This window comes from Penicillium bovifimosum (assembly GCF_028826915.1).
Source record: "Penicillium bovifimosum strain IBT 22155 chromosome Unknown utg000001l_segment0_segment0, whole genome shotgun sequence".
NCBI classification, from domain to species: Eukaryota; Fungi; Ascomycota; class Eurotiomycetes; order Eurotiales; family Aspergillaceae; genus Penicillium; species Penicillium bovifimosum.
In genome coordinates this window covers 2747074-2773244 of record NW_026622710.1, presented here as the reverse complement: position 1 = coordinate 2773244, position 26171 = coordinate 2747074, and the positions used below count along the sequence as shown (strand labels likewise).

At 51.7% G+C, this 26171-nt stretch overlaps 8 protein-coding genes across 8 annotated transcripts; 4 read left to right on the top strand and 4 right to left on the bottom strand.

Moving 5' to 3' along the window:
* Window positions 1-124: 124 nt before the first annotated feature.
* N7515_001053 (C-5 cytosine methyltransferase) lies at window positions 125-6822 on the top strand (the record flags this gene model as incomplete). The annotated part of the gene is made up of 5 exons (XM_056661797.1): window positions 125-437; window positions 690-828; window positions 886-1635; window positions 1697-6469; window positions 6522-6822. 5 exons carry the CDS (start codon window positions 125-127, stop codon window positions 6820-6822), a joined length of 6276 nt encoding a protein of 2091 aa, XP_056526963.1.
* Window positions 6823-11068: 4246 nt separating this feature from the next.
* Window positions 11069-12129, bottom strand: N7515_001052 (uncharacterized protein; the record flags this gene model as incomplete). Its single annotated transcript, XM_056661796.1, has 2 exons — window positions 11069-11119; window positions 11179-12129. The coding sequence occupies 2 exons, from the start codon at window positions 12127-12129 to the stop codon at window positions 11069-11071; spliced, it is 1002 nt and encodes a 333-aa protein (XP_056526962.1).
* A 506-nt stretch (window positions 12130-12635) lies between these two features.
* N7515_001051 (ATP dependent DNA ligase domain protein) lies at window positions 12636-15949 on the top strand (the record flags this gene model as incomplete). Its single annotated transcript, XM_056661795.1, has 2 exons — window positions 12636-13774; window positions 13822-15949. 2 exons carry the CDS (start codon window positions 12636-12638, stop codon window positions 15947-15949), a joined length of 3267 nt encoding a protein of 1088 aa, XP_056526961.1.
* Window positions 15950-16351: 402 nt separating this feature from the next.
* Window positions 16352-18626, bottom strand: N7515_001050 (anaphase promoting complex subunit CDC23; the record flags this gene model as incomplete). The annotated part of the gene is made up of 4 exons (XM_056661794.1): window positions 16352-17451; window positions 17509-17692; window positions 17742-18465; window positions 18526-18626. 4 exons carry the CDS (start codon window positions 18624-18626, stop codon window positions 16352-16354), a joined length of 2109 nt encoding a protein of 702 aa, XP_056526960.1.
* Window positions 18627-19123: 497 nt separating this feature from the next.
* erg20 (bifunctional (2E,6E)-farnesyl diphosphate synthase/dimethylallyltranstransferase) lies at window positions 19124-20243 on the top strand (the record flags this gene model as incomplete). Its single annotated transcript, XM_056661793.1, has 2 exons — window positions 19124-19243; window positions 19320-20243. The coding sequence occupies 2 exons, from the start codon at window positions 19124-19126 to the stop codon at window positions 20241-20243; spliced, it is 1044 nt and encodes a 347-aa protein (XP_056526959.1).
* Window positions 20244-20527: 284 nt separating this feature from the next.
* N7515_001048 (inorganic phosphate transporter) lies at window positions 20528-22264 on the bottom strand (the record flags this gene model as incomplete). The annotated part of the gene is made up of 1 exon (XM_056661792.1): window positions 20528-22264. The coding sequence occupies one exon, from the start codon at window positions 22262-22264 to the stop codon at window positions 20528-20530; it is 1737 nt and encodes a 578-aa protein (XP_056526958.1).
* A 1102-nt stretch (window positions 22265-23366) lies between these two features.
* Window positions 23367-24509, bottom strand: N7515_001047 (Mrp/NBP35 family ATP-binding protein; the record flags this gene model as incomplete). The annotated part of the gene is made up of 2 exons (XM_056661791.1): window positions 23367-24311; window positions 24477-24509. The coding sequence occupies 2 exons, from the start codon at window positions 24507-24509 to the stop codon at window positions 23367-23369; spliced, it is 978 nt and encodes a 325-aa protein (XP_056526957.1).
* A 1002-nt stretch (window positions 24510-25511) lies between these two features.
* On the top strand, window positions 25512-25936 carry N7515_001046 (uncharacterized protein; the record flags this gene model as incomplete). Its single annotated transcript, XM_056661790.1, has 2 exons — window positions 25512-25757; window positions 25838-25936. 2 exons carry the CDS (start codon window positions 25512-25514, stop codon window positions 25934-25936), a joined length of 345 nt encoding a protein of 114 aa, XP_056526956.1.
* Between the last annotated feature and the right edge of the window lie 235 nt (window positions 25937-26171).

The following is a 26171-nucleotide window of genomic DNA, read 5'->3' as shown; positions in this document are numbered from 1 at the left end:
TTTATCTTCTGTATTGTAGTTCCTCTGTTTCATCAACTCCGACTCAACCCCCATCCTGTGTTGTCGTTCCTCTGTTTCATCATCAACACCTTCATCCCATCCTTAGCCTTTCTTTGACGCAACAATGCCGGCCAAGAAGGAACTTACTCAGCAGCTGCTGCCGTATGGTCCGGCGAAGGATGATCAGAAGCCTCCCGCTGGAGCAGATGAGATTCCCGAGCTGCGGCGAGGACGCGCGATCGACTCGAAGCGATATCTAGCCACCAACCTCCCGCCCCTGTACAGGCTGCCTGATATCTTCGCTGACATGGCATCGAAGGCCCAGGAGCTGGGATTCGAGCGTGTCCTCTCTCAGCTTGGTGGTCGACCACTTCGAGTGGCCACAATGTGTTCAGGAACGGAAGCTCCTCTTCTGGCCCTAGAGTTGATTCAGACGGGTAAGTGCAGTGACATACCTTCTTTGTTCTTTGTTTGGTTGTTTTGTTTTGCTTTGGTCGATTGCTTGGGTGTTGCTCCGAGGTTCATGTATCCTATCGACGCTGCGGATGTTGCGGGTCCGATATCACATGGATGGTCTTTGCCCTAACTCTACCCGCGTCCCTGGCAACGCTTGGGGTCGATTTGATGCAGTTGACATCAGACATCTCAAAGACGATGATGAACCAATGGCTAATCTCTTCTTGGTATAGGTCTCGTATCAAACCAGCAATTCCGGATCTCGCACGCCTTCAGCTGCGAGATTGTCCCATTCAAGCAATCATACATTGAACGAAACTTCCGCCCACCGGTGTTGTTCCGAGATATTACCGAGCTCGGTGGAGAGAAGGCGTAAGTCTCCATACTCATCTACCTTTGAATTGACCATGTAACTAACCTCCAGTCCAGGCGGACCGCCTATGGATCCTTGGAAGCAATTCCAGGTGGCCTGGACATTTTGATTGCTGGCACCGCCTGTGTCGACTTTTCACCGTTGAACAGCGTCCAAAAGTCACTCCAGCAAGGTGGAGAATCCGCGGCAACATTTGGCGGCCTGTTGCAGTACGCAGAAAAATATCGACCCCAGATGGTCATCCAGGAGAATGTCCGAGGCGCGCCATGGGCTCAGATGAAAGACAAGTGGGAGAAGCTCGGATACATGTGTGTGCAAGCCAACGTTGATACCAAGCACTACTACATCCCGCAGACACGCGAGCGTGGGTACATGGTTATCATTGACCAGCGCCGCTTGAAAGAAGTCGGCCTGATTAACCCTCTGGACCCGCGGGGAATGACACTCGCTGGACGCGTTAGCGACCTTATCGAGAAGTTCAAACGCCCAGCAAGTGCGCCTGTCGGACAATTCATGCTAGACGATGACGACCGCCGACTCGAGCTCATCGAGATGAAAGCCTGCCTCGAGTCCCGGAGCGAGGTCAGTTGGGAACAGTACAAAATCCGGCACGCTCAGCACCGAAAAGACCTTGCTTTGGGCACCGGGAGACCGATTACTCGGTCCCTGCCCGGAGTCAATGACCTGCAGGCGCCTGACTTCTACTGGCACCGTTTCTGGCGGACGCAGCCAGAGCGAGTGTGGGACACGATCGACATCAATTTCTTGAAGCGAATGCTTCAAGGATATGATATGAATCACAAGGAGTAAGTTTTACTCTACCGTCACTTCACTTCAGGGATCGTTGACTAACACTTCACTTAACAGACGTTGGATTGACCTGTCTCAGGGCGTTGATCGAAGCAATGAGACAATTGCAAGTGCTGGAGTTGCAGGTTGCATAACACCGAAGGGAATACCCTTCTCAACCACCAGGGGCGGCCCCGTATCTGGCACGGAGGCTCTTTCACTGCAAGGCCTGCCACTCGATCGGATGCTGCTGACCAGAGAAACAAACGCCGATTTGATGGACATGGCAGGTAATGCAATGACCAGTACTGTAGTGTGTGCAGTCATGCTTGCTGGTTTGATAGCCGTGCATAAAATTCTCGACAACGACAAAGCGGGTTCAATCCCACCCGGCGACACGCAGACACCACGTCTTGTTCCAAACGAGGTTTACGGCTTCGTGAGACGCACTCTCCAAGTCGCCGACGTTCCCCCTGTCGACCAGTTTGCTATGAAAGCCAAAGCAGCGTGCAGTGTGATTTGTTGTTACTGCGAGAGGCAGACTGGGGTTCATGATTCGATCTTCCTCTGCACACTATGCGGGCATACCGCTTGCGGATCCTGCCGTGGCAACCCAACACACTCATATCGGCATGTTTCCCCTCTTTCCAGAGCGAAGCCTTCAGAATTCATTGAAGATGTGAAAAGTGTGGTGCCGATGAAGATCAGGCTTTCCGGCCTATCTGATTCGACTTTCGAGACATTTAAACCCCTTTACTCAGGCGAAATTCTCGCCCAATTCTGGGGCGACTTCCTTCAATGCACCAGGTCTGCCGTGCACGACCAATTTCGCTTTTTTGAGATCAAGCGCGGAAGAAAATGGCGAGTTGTGTACGAGGGCGATCACTCGAACTTGTTCCTTGAAATCGGTCCGGACTCTATCCAGTGGCTTTTGTACGCAAAGCCCCCCGAGTCTGCAAGCATGCGAAGCCCCATTCGCGAAATATTGGCCAAGCCAATCGCACGAATGAGTCCGGGCCCTGTGTCGCTTCTCCGTGGTCATTGGGATGTATCATCGCCAATAAGCACGTTATTGTCATTGACAATCACCGGTCGAGGAAATCATGTTCCCTCGTTCCAAGCTACGTGTGGTCTTCAAGACCCCATTGTGAACGAGTCAAAAGTTTGGGACAGTCTCCTGGTTCAAGGACCGTGTGAAAACGGCGCAGTTCTCGATGTTGACGTCGAAGGAGTGTACAATTGGCTCCCTGAGTGTGGAACAGCGCTGGGATCTTTGTACCGCAGGGAAGATAACACCGCGAATAGGCCTCCAGTATTCCTGTACTTGGACCAGACAAAGATCGGACCGCTCGATGAGGATGCTTGTGTATTTGCCTTGGAACACAACCGGCGAACAGGATATGATGCGAGAACGACCATCGCTGAGTTATCCCCAACCTGGAGAGCATGGGATGTAACGTCGGATTCGCAACGTGTGTCTGCCTCCTGTCGCCAATGGGCCAAGGCTCCCAACGTGCAGTTCGTCCTTTGTGACGGTGAACACATTACCCTCGACACCTTGCAACCCGGTGTTCAAGTCTCGATTGGAAATCATGGATGCCACAATGCTTCTGTGACCCTCGTGTCGCTGGGAGCCTCTACAGCCACCATCAATCTGCCCAAGGCAACCACCTATTGGCAATCATGGGATCCAGAAGCCTCTGCGAGAGAATTGAAGAGCCTCGCTTGGTTGTTCCCAAAGATCTCGGCATGGTCCGATTTCGAAAACTGGAGCGAAATCCTCTGCCCAGGCTCCTCGGATCACAGCCATGACCTGCGCGATAATTGTGATACTTGCAATCCTCCGGGACCAACCATGATTTGGGGCCGGGACAAAGCTGGCCGGATTATGCCTATTGAGAACCCCCAGGAGGCTGCATTGTACGAGCATGCCATCAAAACCCGACCCTCGCCGTTCTTGGTGTTCAGAAGGGTCAACGAGCAAGGAGATGCTGAATTGAGATTTACTCTCAATGTTCAGGCCCTGACGCACCAGGCACAAGGGAAATTGGTTGGCGTCGCAGGCCGTGAGACGGTCAAATCTCACTGGCGACTACTCCCGCATGCGTACGATATGAACCACCGCAATCCAGCTATGTTTACCTTGATGAACAACAAGAACGATGCGTGTGCACTACAGCCTCCCAATTTCATATTCAAGCTGCGGACAGAACAGCTTCGCTCGTTGAACTGGATGGTTTCACAAGAAGCTGCCGACATTGAACCGTTTGCGGAAGAAGAAGTCGAAGAGGCGATCCTTCCGGTGATGCCCTGGCGCGCTGAAGTTAAAGTGACCATGCCAAAAGTTATCCGCGGTGGTGTGCTAGCTGACGAGGTTGGATATGGAAAAACTGCCATAGTCCTTGCACTTATCGATGCTCAATGGATGAAAGATTACAGTCGCCCCGTTGAAGACCACGGGCTGATACCCACAAATGCCACTTTGATCATTGTTCCCAAGAACGTGTTCACGCAGTGGGTTTCGGAATGCAAAAAGTTCCTTGGAAGCATGTACAACGTCTTGGCGATATCGACAAACATCAACAGAGTCACGATCAGGGCTGTCCAAGATGCCGATATCGTGATTTTGTCATGGAGTGTCCTGGGCGGCGATGCTTATTACGCCCGACTGCAAAGATTTACCGGGGCACCGCAGGCTCCCGGAAAAGGGAACGGACCAACAGGTAGAAACTTCGAAAGCTGGTTCAATGACGCTCGTGCTTCCCTGCGAGAGTCTGTTGGCACATTGAGAACGTTCGGCCCTGAGGCGATGCTTCAGCAATTGGAGGCCCGCCGTCGCCGAGTTCAAGAGACGCAAACCGAATCCACTTACGTACCTTCCAGGCGCCTCCGTGGCAAAGCATTTGCCGCAGCTAATCATGGCTCGGAAACAGAAAATGGCTCGGGAGCAACTGAGGATGCGGATACAGGGCCTGCTCCAGGATTGGACGATTCCGACGACACTGACAACTCCAACGACTCTGAAGATTCCGATGATCCCGATTCGGATCAAGTATCATCAACCACTACAGGTCAGCCGAAGCGAGGGTGTGCGAAGGAGGGTCCAGCCGAGAAACGGCGAAAAACCACCTCGTCCAGTCTGAAGACGAAAAGCCGTACCAAGCCGAAGGCCGTCAGGGATGACCGTGCGGAATTCAATATACCGGCAGGTCACGATCAAGACTGGCGGATTGTTAAGGGCGCATTCTTGCACGCTTTCAGGTTTAATCGTGTAGTAATCGACGAATACACATACGCCGGGGAAGGAAAGGAGATAGCCCTGCTCTCATTAGAAGCGCGTTCGAAATGGGTGCTTTCTGGGACGCCTGCACTTGATGAATTTGCTGACATCAAGAGTATTGCGCTTTACCTCGGTCTCAACCTTGGTATTGACGACGATGGCGATTGTGAGATGCCGAGCAAGAACCCTCGACTGCGAGATGTGCGGAAAAGGTACACGAAAGTCGAGGCATTCCAATCATACCACGCCTCTCGCAGCAATGCGTGGTATAGTAACCGCAGGGATCTTGCACAAAGATTCCTGGACCGATACGCACGCCAGAACACCGCAGAGACCAAGGGCATTGAGTGCCATCAGACACTTGTCATGATTGATCCGTCCCCAGCCGAGGCTAGAAACTACAAGCTGCTATTTGACGCACTGGAAAACGAGACCAAGAGTGTCTCCGGGCCGGTGAACAGCATCTTGTCAAGGAAACTGCCTCCCACGGAGTCTCTCGTCATGTGTAGTGTGGTCACCCAGGTTGGGAAGCAAAACTGGATCCCCACACAGGAAGTGATGAAAAATGTGCATACGCAAACGCTTCAGACCGAATCCAGAATAGACTCGCTCATTAGTGAAGCGGTTACATTTTGGTATCGGGAACCGGAGGGGCGAGCAGGAAACCCTACAGCGACAGCTTCAAAGAAAACCACGCTCAAAGGCAAAGCCACAGAAACCACCCCGGAAGACATTTCGCCGGCAGGTTGCCGAGACTCTCTGATTGCCGTGGTGAAAGACGAATTTGATGTGGGCCTCGGCGAAGACTTCATCAGACGTTTGAGGTTGGGCTTTGATTCGTACGACGACAGGAAAGTTGTTGAAGAAACCAAAGCAAAGGTCGACGGACGGTTTCAGAAAGCCTTGAGCTTGGTCAGGGCAAGACGTGTCAGACCTACAAACAGTGCAGGAATCGATGATGCACCCGCCGTTGCAGCGTCAAAGGTTCGTCAGAATCTAGGAAATGAAATCCTTGCTCAGTTGAAGCAAGCGGCCAAATTGTTGCGTCAAGATCGATACAATCAACATTTGCTCCAGATATCCAGTGGGCAAACCCCACAATGTGAATATGAAGCCTGCGCAACGTGGGAAGTGGATGCAAATATCCACATCATCGAAGTCTGCGGGCACGCCCTCTGCAAGAATTGCCTTGCTACTGCGAAGGTGACCGAGTCCTGCCCCGTTGAAGGCTGCAAGGCCAAGTTTGAAGCATCAAAGGTTATCTGCCGTGACGATGTGATCAACGAGGGTACAACCAGGAGCTCCAAGCTCGACCAGCTCGTCCGAATTATCCAGAACACCCCACAGGATGAGCTTGTCATTGTTTTCATTCAAGCACCCACTCTCGTGCTCGTCACGTCCGATGCCCTTCGGAATGCTGGGATTGAGCATCGCAAGGTCACCAAGACCACCGGCATGAAAGGGATCACTGACTTCACTGAGGGGTCCAAGCCGAAGAGAGGCTCATCGGAAGTCCTTCCACGCCCCAAGGCTTTGCTGCTCGAACTGGGTAGTTCAATGGCTGCAGGATTGTAAGTAATCTCTCTTGTCATTGGAAGTTGGTCGACCGTCTAACTGATTCAGAAACCTGCAATGCGCAAATCACGTCATCTTTTTGTCCCCATTAATTGCCGCTACCCAGAGGGATTACAATTCTGGGATGACCCAAGCCATTGGTCGTGCGCGCCGATATGGGCAGACACGAACAGTCTACGTGTACCATCTGCTCGTAAAATACACGTACGACGTGAATGTCTACCAGAGCGCGCACGGAGGCAGGCTCGTGGAGCGTGGCGGTGGGCCAAAAGTGGTCCCCGACAGCGAAGTCGGACCAGGAGACACCAAGTATGAAGGAAAGGAGATGCCAGTCAAAACTGGCCGTTAAATGGTCTCCGTCTCTCCGTTCACTGCTCCAACTTTGGGCTCGCCGGTTGGCTGCCCGACCTCGGTTTTTCCTTGCGTGACCACCTATGTAGGATTTGCGACCTAATTGGTCCTCCTGTTGATATGTACGTCCAATGTTAATGTACTACAATCTACATATGTTATATAGCCTTCTTGCTCTTCCTGACTTTTGTACACAGTAAGACTCCTGTTACTGATAGGCTGATAACGTACTGTATTGCCATTTGCCAGCCACAATGAATAATAGTCGGAAACTGCTTAGTAAATCATAGCGCGTACCAATCGGATATCAACAGGTCTGAATTTCTATGAAGCCCCTGGCTGGCAATTTGTATGGGCATAACAATGACTAATCTAAGTGGGATATGGTATCTCCGTTCTCCGATCTCCACTGCTGCTGTTGTTCCGACACACCCCCTCAGCGGTTAGCGAGTGTTGAATATCTTCGCCAATGTTATATTCAATCGAGCTGAGCGCTGATTTCCCGCAGCAGGTCTCTCTTTCCTCTCGCCTACACCTCAATCAGGTCGTGTATGTCCTCCATGCGCATTAACCGAACAAACTCGTCGTGTTTCAGACGTGGTAGGAGCTTCGTGAGACCATCTGCTGCCATCTTGGCCGTTGGAACCCATTTGATGTTGATTCTGCCTTCTCTGACCTCTTGCCTCAGCCAATGTCCATGGATATCGACGTGACGAAGCTTCGTATCAATTTTAGCATGTTCGGAGGTTAACAATATGACAGTCTGTTTGTTATCACATCGCAGGGTGATTGTATGGTCCGGTTTGAACGAGATTCGTTCGAGGAATCGCGTCCACCACTGTAACGAGCGCGCAGCATCTGACAACCCCAGGAGTTCAGCTTCAGTGGTAGATGTGGTGACAGTGGGCTGTTTCGAGGCCTTCCAATCGACGGGGCCTCCATAAACTTGGCAGACATATCCTGCAGAGCTTCGACGATCGTGATTATCAGCGAAGGATGCATCACTTGCCAGTTCAACTGACTCCATGTCTCCTTTATTTCCATATTGCAGTGCCAAATATCGTGTGGTATATAAGTAGCAGATCACTCTATCAACAGCTCGTTGGTGCTGTGGTCCGGGGTTTTGAAGGAACTGTGAGAGCTTCGCGGCTGCTTTTGATGCATCCGGTCTAGTGATCGATGTTGGATACTGCAATGAACCAACCTTTCCTTGGTATAACTTGATCTCAGCCGGTGTTGCTGTTCCTTCGAATGCCTTCATTTCTTCCACCGGGAGAGGGGTGTAGACAGGTGGTCGATCGGTCAAATGATATCTAGCAGCCATACTGCTGATATATGCGTCTTGGCAAAGCCAAAGTTTCTGTTGCTTCCGATCGCGTACAATTCGAATATTCAAAAACCATTCTGCTTCTCCATGATCCGTAAGCTCCCAGTGTGCCTCCAGATCCTTCTCAAGTTGGCGAGCTCTGTCTCGTTCTGACGGGTGGTTCGCAATAAGCATGTCATCAACGTAGAAGAACACGATTATGCCTTGTGTTACGAAGACGCAGGGGTCTTCAGGGACCTGTGTGAGTCCAAGTTTCAAGAGAACCCTTGATGCTTCCTGTTGCCAAAGCTTCGGTGAGATGCGCAGACCATAAAGCGCACGATTAAGCTTCCAACACATCCCTAGCTGTTCAAATCCTTCAGGCATCTTCGTGTAGGTTTCTGTGGGCAGTATGCTGTTTAGGAATGCGGTGACTGCATCTCGCTGACGTAGATCGAGATTAAACGCTGCGACCAGGGCAAACATTACCCGTGCTGTGCGCGCTGCTAGTGTCGCCGCTCTTTTTTCCTCAGGCGATATTGTCTCAAGGTCTCCTCTTACACAGATGCGTGCTTTTAGCTTCAGCAGATAACCGTCTTGGTCGAACTTGTATGCGAATACCCATCGGAGTGGCAGGATCTGTTTCGACACGTCTTTTGGTCGTTTAATGACGGTGAATGATGACTTTTGCTGCAAGGATCGTATCTCCTTCGCGCAGGCAGCCAGAAAACCTTCAGCCATTGGGTGCTTCAACATGTTCTTCCATCCATCAGGCGCAGGGGGTAGGTCGTCTCGGTGGCGTTGCAACGGCTTCTCTGTGTACAGCGCGGCGGCAAACGTACGCAGTAGCTCCGGTGGATCTTCTTCAGTCTCTGGCAAGATCGTTGCGTATGTTTGGTAATCCGGATCTACCCTCGGTCTTCTTTCTCTGCGTCCATTCATGATGTTCGCCGTGACAATCCCGTCTCTCCTTTGAGTGTGGAGCTCAGCATGTAACTGCTGTTCGCTCTCGGAGAGCGCGTCTGGATCAGGTTGATTTTCTAGGCTTTCAAGCGGAGGATTTGGTTCTGGCGGCTGGTCTTCCTCCTCGTTCTGTTCTTCACACTGGTCCACCCCCTGAGCAGCGGCAGGGCCAAATTCAGCGGTATTCTCCTCTGGTGGACTTGGTGGTAGTTCCGGTATCACTTCTGGAGGAAACGAACCAGGGAGTGTGCTGTTAGGGGGATCTTCCTCAGGTTCCGGGGTGATCGGTGCATACACCCCCTCAGGTGTACGGTCCTCATGATCAAGTTCTTCCTGGTGTTCATTCTCTGTGCCTTCATGATTACTCTCGTGGAGTTCTTGTTGGCGATCTTCCTGCGTGTTCCGGTTGACTGATCCTTCCGGTATTCCAATGTCTTCACGGAGGACTTCAAGTTGCTCCTCCTCAGTCAAAATGGTTGCTTCAGGTTCAGGTACACTTTCGATATCTTCCCAGTACCGCATATCAGACTTCCACTTCCTCGATTCATCGAAACGTGCATCTCTCACGAATTCTATCGTATTCCTGGCAGGAAACCAGATCTTCCACACGTTCGATGCGACATAGCCAACGAGGAACCCAATCTCTGCACGGGGAGAGGTCTTCTTGGTGCGTGGGATATTGCGAATACGGCAGTACGATAACGAGCCATATACGCGCAGGTTGGCTAAATTAGCCTTCTTCATCCGTTCGCCGCCAAAATCCCTTCGTGCTTCATCCCAAGGCACGATCCAACGATTCTCCTCCTTTAGATGGGTAGGGATACGGTTCAGGATCCACACAGCAGCGCTAACCATCTCGGGCCACAGTTGACTCGGTAGCTTGCTCTCGATTTGAAGGTGTCTCGTCATGGTCAAAATCACTCCTCCCGAACGTTCAGCAGGTCCGTTTTGCTCGGGATGGTAGGGGATGCCATGTGATACCACAATGCCCATATTGTTCAAGAAGCCTTCAATCTCTGCGCCTGCAGCTGTTTCATTGTCATAATGAAACGATTTGATTGGTATGTTCCACCAGTTTTTGATCAGAGCGATGAATTTCCTGATTCCATCTCTGCACTGCGACTTCAATTCGTGTGTGTATAGCCAGTGAAATCTGATGCCTTCAACGTAAAAATGTGTCATCCACCGATGTCGGTTGTATGCGGGTGAAAATTGGACCAGATCGAAGTGAATTCGGCCATATCTTCCAAAGGTCTGGCCAATTGGTCGTCGTGATATCTGTCTCGGTGCGTTTGAGAGATTGCACACCTGACAAAGCTCTCCTTCTTCGGATGGTGTTTCTGGCAGATCTTCGTTGATTTTAACACCATCTACCATTTCGGCAGTTTTCTTCATCACACGCGTGGATACGTGGGCTAATCGACGATGCCAACGATCTGCTGAGGCTTCCGAGACGAGAGGTTTCACCGATCTTCGTACTGCATGTGCGTGGGCAAGGGTTTCTGGTGAGGAACGAGGCTCTCTCGGTTGATTAAATGCCCATATTCCTAACGACTCCATGAGGCGTACACTAATGACTGATTCGCCACTCGAGTCCCTGATGCACTCGTTATCCTCGTCCCAGCGAACACCCTTCTTTTTCAGGGCTCCATAAGACATCAAATTGGCATGGAAATGAGGCGAATATAACACATTGCTCAGTTTAATTCGTCGAGTTGATCCGTCAGGGCCCGCTCCAGTCATGACAACGTTTCCAATACCTTCTACCGCAGTGATCGAATCACCTGTCTTCAGGCCTGATTTCATCGGTTTAAAGGTTATGAAGAGGTCTTTGTCGTTGCATACATGTACTGACGAGCAACTGTCGAGGAACCAACGTTGTCGAATGTCATCATCGGCGCCTCCCGTGTTCTTTACGCTTTGGAACACCTGTTCGGGAAAACCTGTGGTGAGGAAGGAGCCATACAGTTGTGTGCTATTGGCCGTATTCGTGGCAGGCCTCACTCCATTCTTCTCGTTGTGATCCCTGACAGATTTCTCTATCCAGGCTTTCCACGCCGGGTCTTTCGAAAGACGATCTTCCACTCGCCTCGCGGTCTTCTCAAAAACTTCTTTGTCAGGGAATGCATCCCGGTTGACCGCCCAGCACTTCCACGGCTTATGGTGACGGTTACCACAGGGGCAATATCGCTTCGGGATCGGTGGTAAAGTTCGTTCACGTGGCGATTCCTGCGCTTGCTGGCCTTGCGGCTTTCCCTGCGGTGGCTCTGGTCTAGCTTCATCGAAACCTTGCAGTGTCGAAAACGATGCTTTGGAAATAGTGCTGACAGTGCTCGCGCTCTGTGGGTGCAGCTCACGATAACTTCCTCTGAAGTTTTCAATCAAATCGCGAGTATCCCATTCTTCCTGGTTCAGCACGATCGCCTCAAATTTCAGCTGCCACCAAACAGGGAGTAGATCTTTAACAGCGCGGAGGAAGTCCTTATTGGCACTCTTCATTTCTGGCAGGTCTAGGCTTACACCTTGCTCTCTTAGTGCATCCCATTCATTGATCCACTGATCGATATCAGAACCCCTCTTTGGTGGTGAGGCTGACACTCGCTTCCACTGTGCACGGATATCTTCTTCTGCCGCAGATGATCGGCCAAATCGGGTTTGAAGATATACAAGCCGTCCGTATGGGGTTTCGTAGTTAAGCATCGAGGTGTGATGGACTGGATCCAGATTTGAGATGATCCATTCATTGATGGCATCTAGGCTCTTGTTTTGCTGTTCCCATTCGGCAAGGTCCAGCTTGTAGATATCCATACGATCTCTCCACTCTCTCTTCGCAAGTTCGTTGCCACCCTCCGGGTATTGCGGTCTTCGAGGTTTGCGAATTGGCTTTTCCAGATCTTCTTCTGCGGTGTGAGGGTCGATCAGTTCCCATACCCTCTTCTGTCGTGCATAGATCTTGATTCGTGCGAACCAATTCCTCCATTGACTTGGTTCCTTCAGTTTTTCGCCCTTCATGGCGGAGACAACGGTTGAGTCCATATTTGTCACGTTCTCTTGCAATTTCGTTCGATGGGGAGCTGATCGGGGTCGACGTCTGTCCTGTTTGGCTATCGCGGTAAACCTGCGTATGTCTTCAATTGACGAATTTAACCCTCTTAATTGCGAACCGGGCTCATAACAGTCGGAAACTGCTTAGTAAATCATAGCGCGTACCAATCGGATATCAACAGGTCTGAATTTCTATGAAGCCCCTGGCTGGCAATTTGTATGGGCATAACAATGACTAATCTAAGTGGGATATGGTATCTCCGTTCTCCGATCTCCACTGCTGCTGTTGTTCCGACAATAATGATGCTAAAATGGTCACGTGCTCACGCGCTCACGGTCACGCGTAATCGCCAATCGGCGCGCCCCTCTTTTCGCGATCTGATAGTCAAATTTCGAGTGGGAGTCGAGTCTCGGGTCGCCAGTTTCCACACCTCCGATTCGATGGCCCTATGGCTCCTTGGTCAGCCATAGGACTACGTAGTACGTGCAAATAGGCCATGGGTTTCCAATTTGCGTTCTTATGCGACCTGCTGTCTAGTTTGGACGATAGCCGAACGGCCGCAGCCAAGGATGGCAGTCTACACATCAAAGTGGTCGCCCAGTGGTTTGCTCGACATGGTCGGGAGATCAATAATGCAGACACAGACAGAGTCGCGTTACTCTCCTGCATATTTCCGGAGAAACGAACAGACCGGGTATACTATTTGCAGGCCACGCAGTTATCGAGAGTCATAGGGCGTTGCTTGGGTCTGGGTTCTTCGCGCCTTTCGGAGCTCAATCGTTGGCAACATCCTGGTGGCTCTGATCTCGGTGGATGTGTCGAGGGCGTCATGCGGCAAGCCGAGAACTATGTTCCTGCTGGTCAGGAGTTGACGGTTGAAGAGGTTGATATCGCCATGGCTAAGATTGCATCACGGTGCCGTTTTTCTGGTCCTCAAGTCCGCCGGAACCGCTCAGCTGTAGACGTTGAAGAGATTCTATCAAAGTTGTATCGTCGAGCAAGCAGCCGTGATGCTAAGTGGCTCACTCGCCTGATTTTGAAAACCTACTCTCCTGTTGTCTTTCCCGAGAGATTCACACTAAAGAAGTTTCATTTCCTACTTCCCCAACTTCTTCAGCTCCAGAACTCGTTTGAAGGGGCGTTGGGGATGCTCAATTCGGACCCAATTTGCCAATTCCCGCCAAACCCAGATCCCAAAGCAGCCAAAAGCCTTAGCACAATAGCGCTGCAACACCTGCGACCTCGTCCCGGCATCAAAGTGGGCCGACCTGATTATTACAAAGCTCGAAGCATCAAACATTGTCTCGAGATGATCAATGGTCGCCGAATGAGCCTGGAACGGAAATACGACGGCGAATACTGTCAGATTCACGTCGATCTTTCTAATAAACTTACTCCCATACAAATATTTTCCAAAAGTGGCAAAGACTCGACAGCAGATAGAGATAAGATTCTACCTGTGATAGAGGAATGCCTGCGCATGCGGTTGCTCGGGTGCAAATTCACACACCGATGTATCCTTGAGGGTGAATTGCTCGTCTTTAATGATCAAGATGCCGAGATCTTGGACTTCAACAAACTCCGGAGGCTGATACCTCGATCTGGCACTCTGATCGGTGTTGATAGCGATTCCCCGTACGTGCTACTCCTTGCAAAATAAGTTCTCTTTCTGATTGACGCAGGCCACAACCATACGAACACTTAATGATGATGTTCTTCGATATCCTGCTCCTCGACGATGATGTCTGTTTAGCGAAGCCCCATCGGGAACGTCGATTGCTATTGCAAAAAGTAGTGAATACCATCCCAGGCAGGGCTGAGCTTGCTCACCAAGAAGTCTTGGACTTCAGCCAAGTTGATAGCCCGAACAGAGTCATACAGAGGTTCGAACAAGCGATCACTCAACGATGGGAAGGGTATATCCTGAAGGCTTCCGACGAGCCTTATTTTCCACTATATTGCGCTGGTGTAGATCGTCTGTTCGGTCGGTGGATCAAGCTCAAAAAAGACTATATCCCTGGGCTAGGAGACACATTGGATTTCGCGTTGATTGGAGCCTACTACAACTCCCAGGATGCTCTTGGTCTGGGACAAGTCAAAAAGCTGAAATGGACTCATTTCTTCGTTGGCTGTCTTCTGAACAAAGAAGAGGTTGTAAAGAGCGATGCTTTACCGCATTTCCGAGTGGTTGATGTCATTGGTCGGCACAGCATGAGCATCTTGACTATGCAAACCCTCAATCAGATGGGGGCATTCTGTGCCCGTGAACCTGACAGTTATGACGGCTTTCGCGTCGAGTACGGGCACCAAACCCTGCCCATGGCATCCACATTGTTCAAGCACCCGTTCATCGTCGAGATGCTGGGAAGTGGTTTCGACAAACCCTCTGGTGCTAGATACTGGACGCTTCGGTTTCCGCGGATCTTGAAAGTACACGGCGATAGGTCCTTGGAGGAGGCTGCTTCATTCCAGGAGTTGCAGTGTCAAGCAGAGGCGGCTCGGGCTGTGCCTACAGACGAGCTAGAAGAGCTACAAGAGCGTGAGAGATGGTCAAAACGCCTCAAAGCTGGTAGCGGACTCAACCAGTACCTTGTCAGATCGTCGAGCCCAGAATCGACCTGTTCAGATACCGATGAGACGACTCCTCCGTCATCCCAGCCTTACCAGGCTTCTCAGGATGTCACTACCTCTGGAGGTAGTATGGAGGTACGTCCCTTGATGGTAGACTTGCTCGAAGACTCAATGGGAGGAGACGTACTTGGTGGATTGCACGAGGCTCCTTCATGCACCCCCGTGGTCTACATCGATGAGCCGGTGATATCCACGGACGTTGGGAATTCAGTTCCCGACGATAGTGTGCTTGCCGAGAACGAGAACCTATCATCTCGTCAAAAGCCCAGCCAGAGGGATGAAAAGACTGAATCGCAGGACCTTGAAAATTCTTTGCCGCTTGAACAACCTCCGATGCCGCCATCGTCCGGTGTTACAAGTCCAATGCAGACGACTAGTGCCACCTCCGCGCCCAAGTTGGACTCCCCAGACCCTCAAAAACCGCAGGCACCGCTTCTGGAAACGTTGATTACGCCCCCGTCATTCAAGCTGAAACGCAAGGTGGCACCCAAGTCCCCTTTGGCCACAATTCCCATGTGGACACCGAAAACAACTTTACGGGGCTTCAATCGTCCCCATGATGATGGCCAGTGCGCCAAAGACATCGAACAACATGATTTACGCCAGTTCCTGCAGTGTATTTGCTCTGATTCAATGGTTGCTTCACTACATCAATCAAACCCATATGCTGCATCTCAGGGAACACGATTCGGAATTGTCATGTTGGACCCCAAAACAAGTCGACTAGGCGAAGAAATGCTCAAAGTCGCAACAATTATTTCAAGTGTTCTCCTCACGGAAACACATCCCATGCCCTCTGTGGGCAAGATATTCTTTTTGGGCTCAAGCATACTGGACCGAGATTTGTGCCCCAACGACCTCCGCTTCTGCTTGCGTGACACATGGACAGATATCGGACGCCATGATTCTTATGGCTGTATTTCATGGGACCTCAACAGAAAGCGCAACAGCAAGACTTCCGAAGCAAGGGAGCCGGTTTTTGGAAGGGATCTGCACTCTTCTGACATGCGAGATAAGACGTCGCAGCAATACAGTGTACCGAACGCGCCAGTTATTTGGATGACGTTTGATGAGAGCGATGTTGCTGAGTTGGGCGAGTATATATCGCTCGAACCACTTGCTCATATTCTTGATCTACGATACCCGGTTCTCTTTATAAATGACATTGATATGCGCTAGTTAGGAACAATATATATAAGGTAGTGCCCATCAGCTGGCCTGAAAAAGATAGTTCTGGAAGCGGACTGAGACCTAGCACCGTAGGACCTAGGTAATACCCTAGGATTACTAGGTTATACCTAGGAATACGGTATTCCGCCTCACTCCAATGGATCTGCATTTTTGAAGGGGAAATCTGGAATACCGTATTCTCTCAAATACCTACCGTAGCATCACGGTACCCAAAAACCACGACTGTAGGTAGCACTACGGTTCAAAACATGGGCGGCATTGAATCTTGGTTGTTACTTTGATGTGACCATTAACATCAGATTGGAATCGTACCGAGGTAGCTACTATCATTATAAGACTCATAAAATGCTTCGCAGCCATGATAATCCATAATCCAATCAGTCAACACAATCACGTAGCACCCTCCCTTCTAGCTCGCACGTCTCGCATCAACGCCTTTGCCTCCTCCACTTCAATTCCATCTTGACACAACTCGCTCGCTAGCTGATCCGCACGGTCAAGATCACCATGTCGCGACGCATACTGCGCCAACCACAGCCGTGCCTTCGATGTGGTGGCCGTAACACCAGTGCCATTCCACGTCTCACTGACAATCGAGTCGTCATTCTGCATAGCAAATGATTCAGCCTTAGCACGAGGCTTACGATTGCGACGGTGTCGATGCGAGGTATCGTGGTCTTCGTCGCCTGAGTGCTCGATGTCGGAATCACTCTGACTGTCGTGCTCGGAGGCAGATGAGTCGCCGTCATCTGCGTCGTCGTTGACAGGGGCGCCGGATTCTTGTTGAAGAGTAAGTTCCATGTACGCAGCAGCCTCCTCTTCGTCGCCGAGGCGCTCGTACAGCGTGGCGATTTGATGCAGAGTTTCTGGATCGAGGATCTTGCGACCGGGGCCTGCGGTTCCCTGTTGACCGCCGTCATCTGGCTGTAAAGATCCGGCCACTAATGCACGTTTTAAAGATTGAATACTCTGTCCCATGCGGCCCATTTTCGCATAGCAGGATCCGACTGCTTGCCACATCTTTGGGTCGTAGGGGCGGAGTGCTGCGGCGCGCTGGTAGTAGAATAGAGCGTAGAAAGACATGTCCAAAACTTCATAAGCCTGCCCGAGACCATACCAAGCGCGGTAGTCTTTACGATTGACGTCGACAGCTCGACGGTATGACTCAATTGCGGTGTGAGTGTTCTTCATTTCGATGTATTCATGGCCCATGAGGGTCCATGCAGACAGGAAGTTGCGGTCGAGGGTAAGTGCACGTCGGAAGTACATTACTGCCTTCTCGTGCTCGGATTTCAATGAGTAGTAATTTCCAACGACACAACAAGTCTCTGGACGGAACTTGTCGGTGGCGGTTGCGACCTGAGCGATGAACGCCAGCTGAGGTCGCTGGTCCATGACGTAGAGGATGTTCGAATAGTGATCGAGACTATCTAAGCGATGAGGTGATGTGGCCAGGATGTCTTCGAATATGTGGGATGCTTCCTCGAAGTCTTATATGGGTTAGGTTAATTAATTCACACGCTAGAGTGCGGACGGGGGTAGCTTACCTTTCGAATGATACAACAACAATGCATGTTGCGTTTTGAGGAATGCACTCTCCGGGAACATCGACTGTAGTTCAGAGAGTGATCTATATGTGTCTTCCGTGGCTTGATACAGCTCCTGGCTGCAGTAGACGTAAAATATCAAACTCATGACATTTTGCGGCAGAAGTTCGAGTATTTGTTTCAGCTGGCTGAATCAGTACAGACATAAACGACTCTTGGTGGAACTAACTTACATCTTCTGTGCTGCCCAATAGATCGTTCAATTCTTGCCAAGCACCCCAGTGGTATGGGTTTTGATGTACGCAACGAATGAGCCACTTCTTCGCCAGCTCCTCATTCCGTCCTTTTAACAAAACAACGGCATAGAGATACTCCAGCCATCCCTGTCCTTGGTCATCGAGGCCCTGTGCAGTTCGGTCAGAAAGCCATCCATTTAGGCCTCTGGCGAGACCGGGCAACTCTCGATTGACAGCCATCCCACCGTCTGCCGGTCCCAACACCATCTCCGTTTCTTCTTCCTTGCGCTTCTCTCCGGCTAAATATTTGGCATACAGGGCAAGGAAAAGGGACTTTTGACTGAGTTTAGGATATGGATTCTGCGGTATTTGGTTCTTTGGGGTCTTTGAGGCTGAGAAAGGTGAAGCTTTGTCTTTGCCTTTATGAGAGGTTCGCGATGGCCTCGACTTGGCATTGGGTGAAGTGACGGAGAGAGGAACAGGGGGTGTTGTCGGAGGCAGGAACACGGCTGCACAGCGGTCATATTCACGGGTATCAAAGTAAGATTTGGCCAGCAGGTATTTGTATGATTCTTGTGCTTCGAGTGCAGCCTCTACTGGGTCTTGCACTTTCAGGTAGGGATTCGTAGCCGGCGAAGACGGGGTTGTGACGTCCATAGGAGACTCGAGATCAGTGTCTTCATGGTTCAAAGGCCGGAGGGAGTCGAGCATTTCGGCAGCCCTAGGTTAGTGATTCGCATTAGTATTTCGGACTTCTTAGAATGAGACTTGGAAGACATACCATTTTGATGACTGATAGAGACACCGTTCAGAGCACTTGATGGCAGCATTTTCCAGCTGGTACATGAGCTCACGGATTCCGTCATCTGTAGGTTCTTCCATGACAGGCGTATGCCGCGAGTAGTGGTCTGAGCCAGAACGTCGCGTCGTCGCGTTGATGACGAAAGGAACTTGGATAGGTTCAGCAACTGCTGCGACAGTCCCGCCTCACGAATCGCGTCGGTGGAATGAAGCTCAGCAGTACTGCATTCAGTCCCGAAAGTGAAGGTCCGGTGGTGTAAATAAAGGCCTCGGCCCTTGTCGCGTTTTGACGCGGATTAAAGATCTCCACGCAGAGTCAATTTCACGTGAACAACGAGAGCAAATATGTAGCCGGCAACAAAGCTCTGCCGATCAATGAACAAGCCGAAGATCGTTCAATGGATCCTGAATCCAAGTAGTCGACGGCTTTGGCCCGGAGAAGCAACACCCCCCATGCAAACACAGACAAACCGATGCAAACATGTCAAACGGTCCCTCCGCGGGGAAGTGGTCCCATTGAGGTCCTAAATGTTTTCTGTCCTAAGTGTCAGATCAATATTTCTAAACACACTCTCGCAATGGCTTCTACAACTAAGCGTGCCGACTTTGAGGCGGTTTTCCCTGCCTTGGCCCGGGACATCCTCGCCCACGCAAAGCGTTACAACCTCCCCGCCAATGCGCTTGAGTGGTTCGAGAAAGTAAGCAATCACTCATGGATTGATGGCACTCGCCTCACTCAATGGAATGACTAACATGTGACTCTATTTCCTATAGTCCCTCAACGTCAATGTTCCCGGCGGCAAGCTCAACCGTGGCCTCTCGGTTCCCGATACCGGTCTTGCTCTTCTGCAGAAGCCCCTGAGCGATGAGCAGTTCGAGCACCTCAGCATTTTGGGCTGGTTGACTGAGCTGCTCCAGGCATTCTTCCTGGTCAGCGATGACATTATGGATGGCTCCATCACCCGCCGTGGTCAGCCTTGCTGGTACCGCCAGGACGGTGTCGGCATGATCGCCATCAACGACTCTTTCATGCTGGAGTCGGGTATCTACCTTATTCTCAAGCAGCGCTTCCGCTCTCACCCCGCCTACATTGACCTCGTTGAGCTCTTCCACGAGACCACCTGGCAGACTGAGCTTGGCCAGCTGTGTGATCTTATTACCGCCCCTGAGGATAACGTCAACCTGGACAACTTCTCCCTCGAGAAGTACATGTTCATCGTCACCTACAAGACCGCTTACTACAGCTTCTACCTTCCCGTCGCTCTGGCTCTGATCTACCTGGAACTCGCTACCGAGGATAACCTCAAGCAGGCCCACGACATCCTCATTCCCTTGGGTCAATACTTCCAGATCCAGGACGACTACCTTGACAACTTCGGTGACCCATCTGTCATTGGCAAGATTGGTACTGATATCCAGGACAACAAGTGCTCGTGGCTCATTAACCAGGCCATCGAGCGTTGCACCCCTGAGCAGCGCCAGCTCCTCGATGCCTCCTACGGCCGCAAGGACGCTGCTGAGGAGGCCAAGGTCAAGGCCCTCTTCAACGAGCTCCAGCTTGAGAAGGTCTACAAGGATTACGAGGAGAAGGTTGTCGGTGAGCTGCGCGAGAAGATCGCCGCTGTCGACGAGTCTAAGGGGTTGAAGAAGGAAGTCTTCGAGTCTTTCCTTGGCAAGATCTACAAGCGCACCAAATAAAGGATTGATCTCTACCTTGAATTTGATGGATACCCATAGTCCTATTGGCGCCTAACTCCGTGACTCTCAAAAGCGCATTTGCACAAAACTGAACATGTACGGCGATTCTTGAACCTCATTCTATCGCGATTACTTTCTTGGAATTATTCACTTGGATCCAGTGACGGATTGAGTCTTCACATATATAATAATTACTCAGAATGTATGAACTTTTATTGAAAACTCCCCCCGGTATAGGAAAAGGCTAAGAACGCTAGAAGCACGACGAACTGTGAATGTCTATATTACAGATGGGGAGCATTCAATGCCATCAAACAGAGCAGTCCAGAGACCAATCCTGCACAAGGCAAAGTCAGCACCCAACCACCAAAGATAAAGCCAAGCTGCCTCCAATTGACAGCGCCAAGATCATAGTTCATGAGAGCAACTCCCATGCTAGCACCAGTCAAGCACTGAGTCGTGGAAACGGGCAGACCGAGTCTCGAAGCCAACAGCACTGTGATGGCAGCTCCAAGCTCAACACTGAATCCACGCGTCGGCGACATCTGAGTGATCTTGTTACCCAGAGCACGAACGATATGGTATCCGTAAACCCAGAATCCAAGACCGAGCAGCAGACCCGCAATGACCAAGAACCAAACGGGTGTAGGGGCCTCAGTGTCGACGAGGCCAGCGTTGTACGTGCTGTAAACGGCCGACCAGGGACCAACGGCGTTAGCCACGTCATTTGAACCGTGGGCAATCGACATCATCATTGCTGAGACAACTTGGCAGTATGTCCAAAGATGTTCAACGCGGTCGTCGTAGCGGTGAGCACGGGCGTGAATTGCACGCAGAGCAGGCGAGTCGTGGGTAACCACATCGCGAGTCACACCCTGGAGGAGGACCCACTTGAGGTAACCTAGATACTTCTGAGGATTTGCCCAGGACAGGTGTCGGACGGGGTCGATGAATCGCTCAGTGGGCTCGAGGTGCTTCTTGCGAGGCGCGATCGTTGGGGAGGAATTGGCGGAGTACAAGTCCTTCTCCTCGTCGTCACCAACTTGGGGCTTGGTCATTGGTGTGATCTCCGGTGTGGGCATAACGGAGTCCGCGTTGGCTGTGGCATTTTCTTTGACCATGTCAGTTTGGCCAGCACGCACTTCGCCGTAGGCATCTTCGTAGTAGTTGGCCACATAGCTGTCCCCCTTTCCTGGGAAGTAGAGGGGCGGGTTTTCCCTCAGCAGCAACGGACCGAGAGGAATGTGATAGAATCTGATGCGGCTATCTTTCTGGATGAGACGACGCTTGAAGTATGGGATGAAGAACACATAGCCGACGAGGAGGCAACCAAAGAACACTCCCAAGATGATGCCGGCTGCCTTTCCAGCACCGAACTCTTCCAGAGAGGGTGCCGTAGGGGCTTCGACAACGATGAAAAGGGCGAGGATGGCACCCGTGAGGGCAAGATAAAATGGAATCAAGCGCATTGCCCACTCGAAGGAGTTGGTCCGTTCGAGGACACTGTACTTGAGGGTTCCGAAGATGATGGCAGAAAAGCCACCTGCCACGAGGGGAGCGATTCCCCAGGACGCAGCAATCTGGGAGACACTGCCGTCTGCCCAGCCCCAGGAGATAGAAGCCTGGGTTGCAAAACCAACACCGACGAGGGCGCCGACAATAGTCTGCGTCGTCGAGACAGGCCAGCCCATCCGAGTGGCGAGCATCAACCAGGTGGCGCTACCGATCTCGGCACAGCCCATGGCCAGCATGAGTGCGCCGGGTTTCCCATCGAACCGGTCGATGCTGATGATGCCGTTCTTGATTGTATCGGTAACTCGTGAGCCCATGGCGACTGCGCCGATGAACTCTGTGAAAATCGCCAAGACACCGGCCGTGGCCATGTTGAGCGTCTTGGCTGCGACGGAGGTGGCATAGGAGTTGGCGACATCATTTGCTCCATTGCCGAAGGCAGAGAAGACGAAGGCGATCGAGGTGATGGCCAGGATCCAATCATACTTCGCGGTTGCTGCAGGTATCATGGCGGCGATGAAGGGCTGTGTTCGGCCACACAGCAGTTCAGCGAAGAGTGAAGCTGAGTAATATGCTAAGGATTGACTAGAACAGTTCACATTTTCCAGAACTAAGGGTGTCCTTATACAAATTGCAAGGTCGCCACGACAATCGCCAAGTGAGGCCTTTGATGAAAACCTACAGTGTACTGACCTTGGCTTGATGCACATTGAGTTCCATACTGCTATAGCTCCAACCCATCATAATGGTCTCATCGACAGCGTGCACTCGATATTTGACAGCCATTGGTCGAGTGCAAGGCGAATTTTCCGACTAACACAGAAGAGCGGGAGTTGGCGCCAAGACTTGTAGGCGGTTGCCAAGAGCGGACCATGGTCGTGTTCCGGCGATGATAAGAGTGTTTGCTGGAATCGGTGGATCGCCAGAGCCAATCATGTTGGTTTTGGATAACCACGTTCCTGGTTGATAGGTTGACAACGAAACGTTTAACTGAGCTTAATGTGGGTTTTGGGTGGGTGTCCAAGGTCTTGGAAGCTGGGCTTCTCGGAGGACTCAGGAAGGAGCACTGCCACTGCCTGCCCTTGGCATAATGTCATGATCGATTGCTCTCATTCGCTGGTCTACACATTATTGGTACCGCGTATGGTATGCGGGGTTTGTGTGGGAGAGAGTTGATAGATAAAAGATGATCTCGAAGATAATCCTGAGTTTCGCACGTGTCGAACTGCCCACACAAAGCTGACAGCGCCAAGTTAGTTCACCCGAAAACGTCGCCACTTGGATCCCTTGGGTCCGCAGGAAGAGGGGTGCTGTGGAGAATATCTTCGCCAGAAGGATACTCCTGCGGCAATCTGGATCTAGCGTCCTCAACCGGTGACCAGCCTCAGCATATGAGGAATAGCCTCATGATTAACACTGGCCACACCGGTGGGCTTCGGACGCGAAGTTGGGCTCTCCGCTCTCGTAAGAGAAGATACTCGGCATTGGCACTTGTCTAGAATTGATCAATTCACTGATATGGCTGCCGAAATCGGCCATGCAAGTAAGCAAGCAAAATCTGGATATCGCTATTAAACAAGTAGAGAAATGCACTTTTGATCACCAAACCCGCTAAGACGCGACTGTCGGCCCTTCGATGCCCGTTATAAGTGTCTGCGCGAAGTTCTCGAATCGAGGATAGGACCAGGTGTCTCGGTACCGTTCAACAAGTGGCCGACTATCAGGTTCGGCGGGAGTGTCATCTGGTTGACTGTTTGAAGTCTGACCGTCCTCATCCTCATCGTCACTGTCTCCCGCCTCCATCTTTCCTTCGACCAATTCTCCATACTTCACATCAACAGGCACGCTGCCCAAAAACGGAAGTTTTAATTCTTGCGCCATAACCTGCCCTCCACCACTGGAGAAGAGATTGCTCACTTCACCACAGCACGGACAAGCATAACCAGACATATTCTCAATGACTCCGAGAACAGGGATATTAGTCTTAACGCAAAAATTCGCCTCTTTGCGCACATCGGAAGTCGCCACAGCTTGTGGCGTCGTTACGAGGACTGCGCCAGCAAGTCGTGGCAAGCCTGACTGTGCAGCCGCAGCAGCATCTGTGGTTGACAGCGTGAGCAGCTGTTCAGCCAGCGCAATGTGCTCATCACTGGTTCCGGGCGGCGTATCGATGAGCAGGTAATCAGTTGTGCCCCAGAAGACATCTGATAAGAATTGACGGATCATCGCCGTTTTCTTGGGACCGCGCCAGATGACAGCATCGCCGCGATCGCGGAGTAGGAAGCCCAAGGACATGCAGCGAAGGGAGCCGCGCTGAGGTTGTGTTGAGGTCGAATCTTCGGCTCCAGCTGCGGGTTCAGCGTCGTGGACTGGTACTGGCATCCAACCGCCTGGAGCTTGTGTGATTTTGGCATCTTCGAGCCCCACCAGTCGTGGCATTGAGGGTCCTGTCAGGTCAATGTCGAGGATGCCGACGGATTTGCCTTGTAGTGAGAGCGCGAGGGCGAGTTGGAGCGTTACAGAGGATTTGCCCACACCTCCTTTGCCGGAAAGGACCTAATATTGCAGCGCTTGAGTTAGTACTGTCTTGTAAATGCGCTTAATCGTTCTTGCTCGTGGCTCTTCCCAATGGCCTCGTTATCGATAAGCCATGAGGGGCATTGCTTTCTTCTTTTTGCCCCCGCGATGGGCACAGCTAAAGAAGTATCAAAACGGACTTACCAGCACAACATTCTTCACCCCGGTCAAAGGCATTTTCCGTACAATGATATGCTCGGAATAAATTAGAGGTTGAAGTGAGCAATGACGGATTTCTAAGAGTGGGGAGCCGACTTCGGGAGCTCATACCCGGCTTATCAATCGCATCTGACTAAAAGGGCTATCGCTTCGTCAACCAGACCACCCTCGCAACATTCATGGATTCTTTGGATAAGCGCTACAAGGACTGGATGGCCATCGCGCGCAGGAGACAACATCTTACATCTTACTGAGAGAAGCGTTAACCGCGCCATCACACAGCAGCCACAGTTGTCGCACCAGGAGACCCAATCACAGTGGCAGACCCGCCGCCAAGAGAGCTCCGCCCAGCGACCCCAAGGGCAACAGGCGCAGCGCTCAACTCGACAATCGCAACATCAGCTGCAACAGACACAGCGGCTTCCCCTGATTGTCCAAGCCCAGCTGTCCAGCAAGCCTGGTCAACCGCCCTGCTCGAGGCAGCAACCCCCAGGGGCCAGCGCGCACCGAAAACTGTTTTGAGGCCACGTGACCTCGCTTGCTCCCGCACACATCAGCTAGCCTCACATACAAATAGTTTCTCCCTTCTCGTGCAACGCATTATCACTTCTTCCAGAGGACTCTACAGTTGCACAGTGGACGTCCTTTATCACGGACCCCCAAGGTACTTCTCGCCAGGAGACCTCTCATCGCCACTGGGTTGAGCAACTTCTACCACCCCTCTCTGCCCCTCCGGCGCTCATCATCCATGGGCGGGACTCCCAGAGTTCATGGCTCCCATAGCCCTTGAGGCCAGGGTGAGAGGGGTGGCAGCAGTTGCTCAGCATCAGTGGCGATAGAGAGTTCTCCTGGAGGAAATTCGGTTGGTGGTTCGGTGCGCGCCGGGTGTTGCTGCCTCGAGCAGGGCGGTTCGACCAGGCTGACTTCCACGATGATCTCTTTACTAACGGGGATCCGTACGGCGCCGACGCGGGTCTATCTTTGGCAGATGCCTCAGCCCAGGACGCTCGAGGAGATCACATGGAGGAAGCAAACGTGGACCTTACCGATCCGCCCGACCAGAAGGACGATTTTTCGTTCCCGGTTTTAGCGACTGCTGATCCTCGCGCGAACGAGTTCCGGGACCGCGTCCGTCAGTATAACGCGGCTTTCGCCTTTACCTCCATCTCCTATACTCCGGATCAGCGTGTCAGTGGAAACTACAAACCCCTTATGGTGGCTGGCGAGTTGTTTCATCTGTATGGACCATTGGAACCCTCGGTTCAGGTAGGTAGGGCATGTGTCCGTGGATCGGCGTTTCCCTGTAGGATGATACGCAGGTCCGGGTGATAATATCACATCCGTAGGAGTCTGGGCAGGAGGGCATATCCCCAGCGTTCGCCCAGCTATGGCTGTTAGAGGACCAACAGGCGACTATCCCCATCCAGGCGACTATGGCGCTATGAACCCAGTGCGGGGTCAACGGAGGCCAGGTGCCGGCAATGTCGATGGGACTCGAAGTGCACTTTCCGCGGCAGTCCTCGGACAGCTTACGGATGAGCTTGCCCATTCATCGGGATGTACCAGATGGCCAGGGAGCTGCTGATCGAGGCCGCCCAGCGCCAGACTCCTACTGATGTGATATTATCACTGGATCCGCGTATCCTACAGGGAAACGCCGATCCACGGACACATAATCTA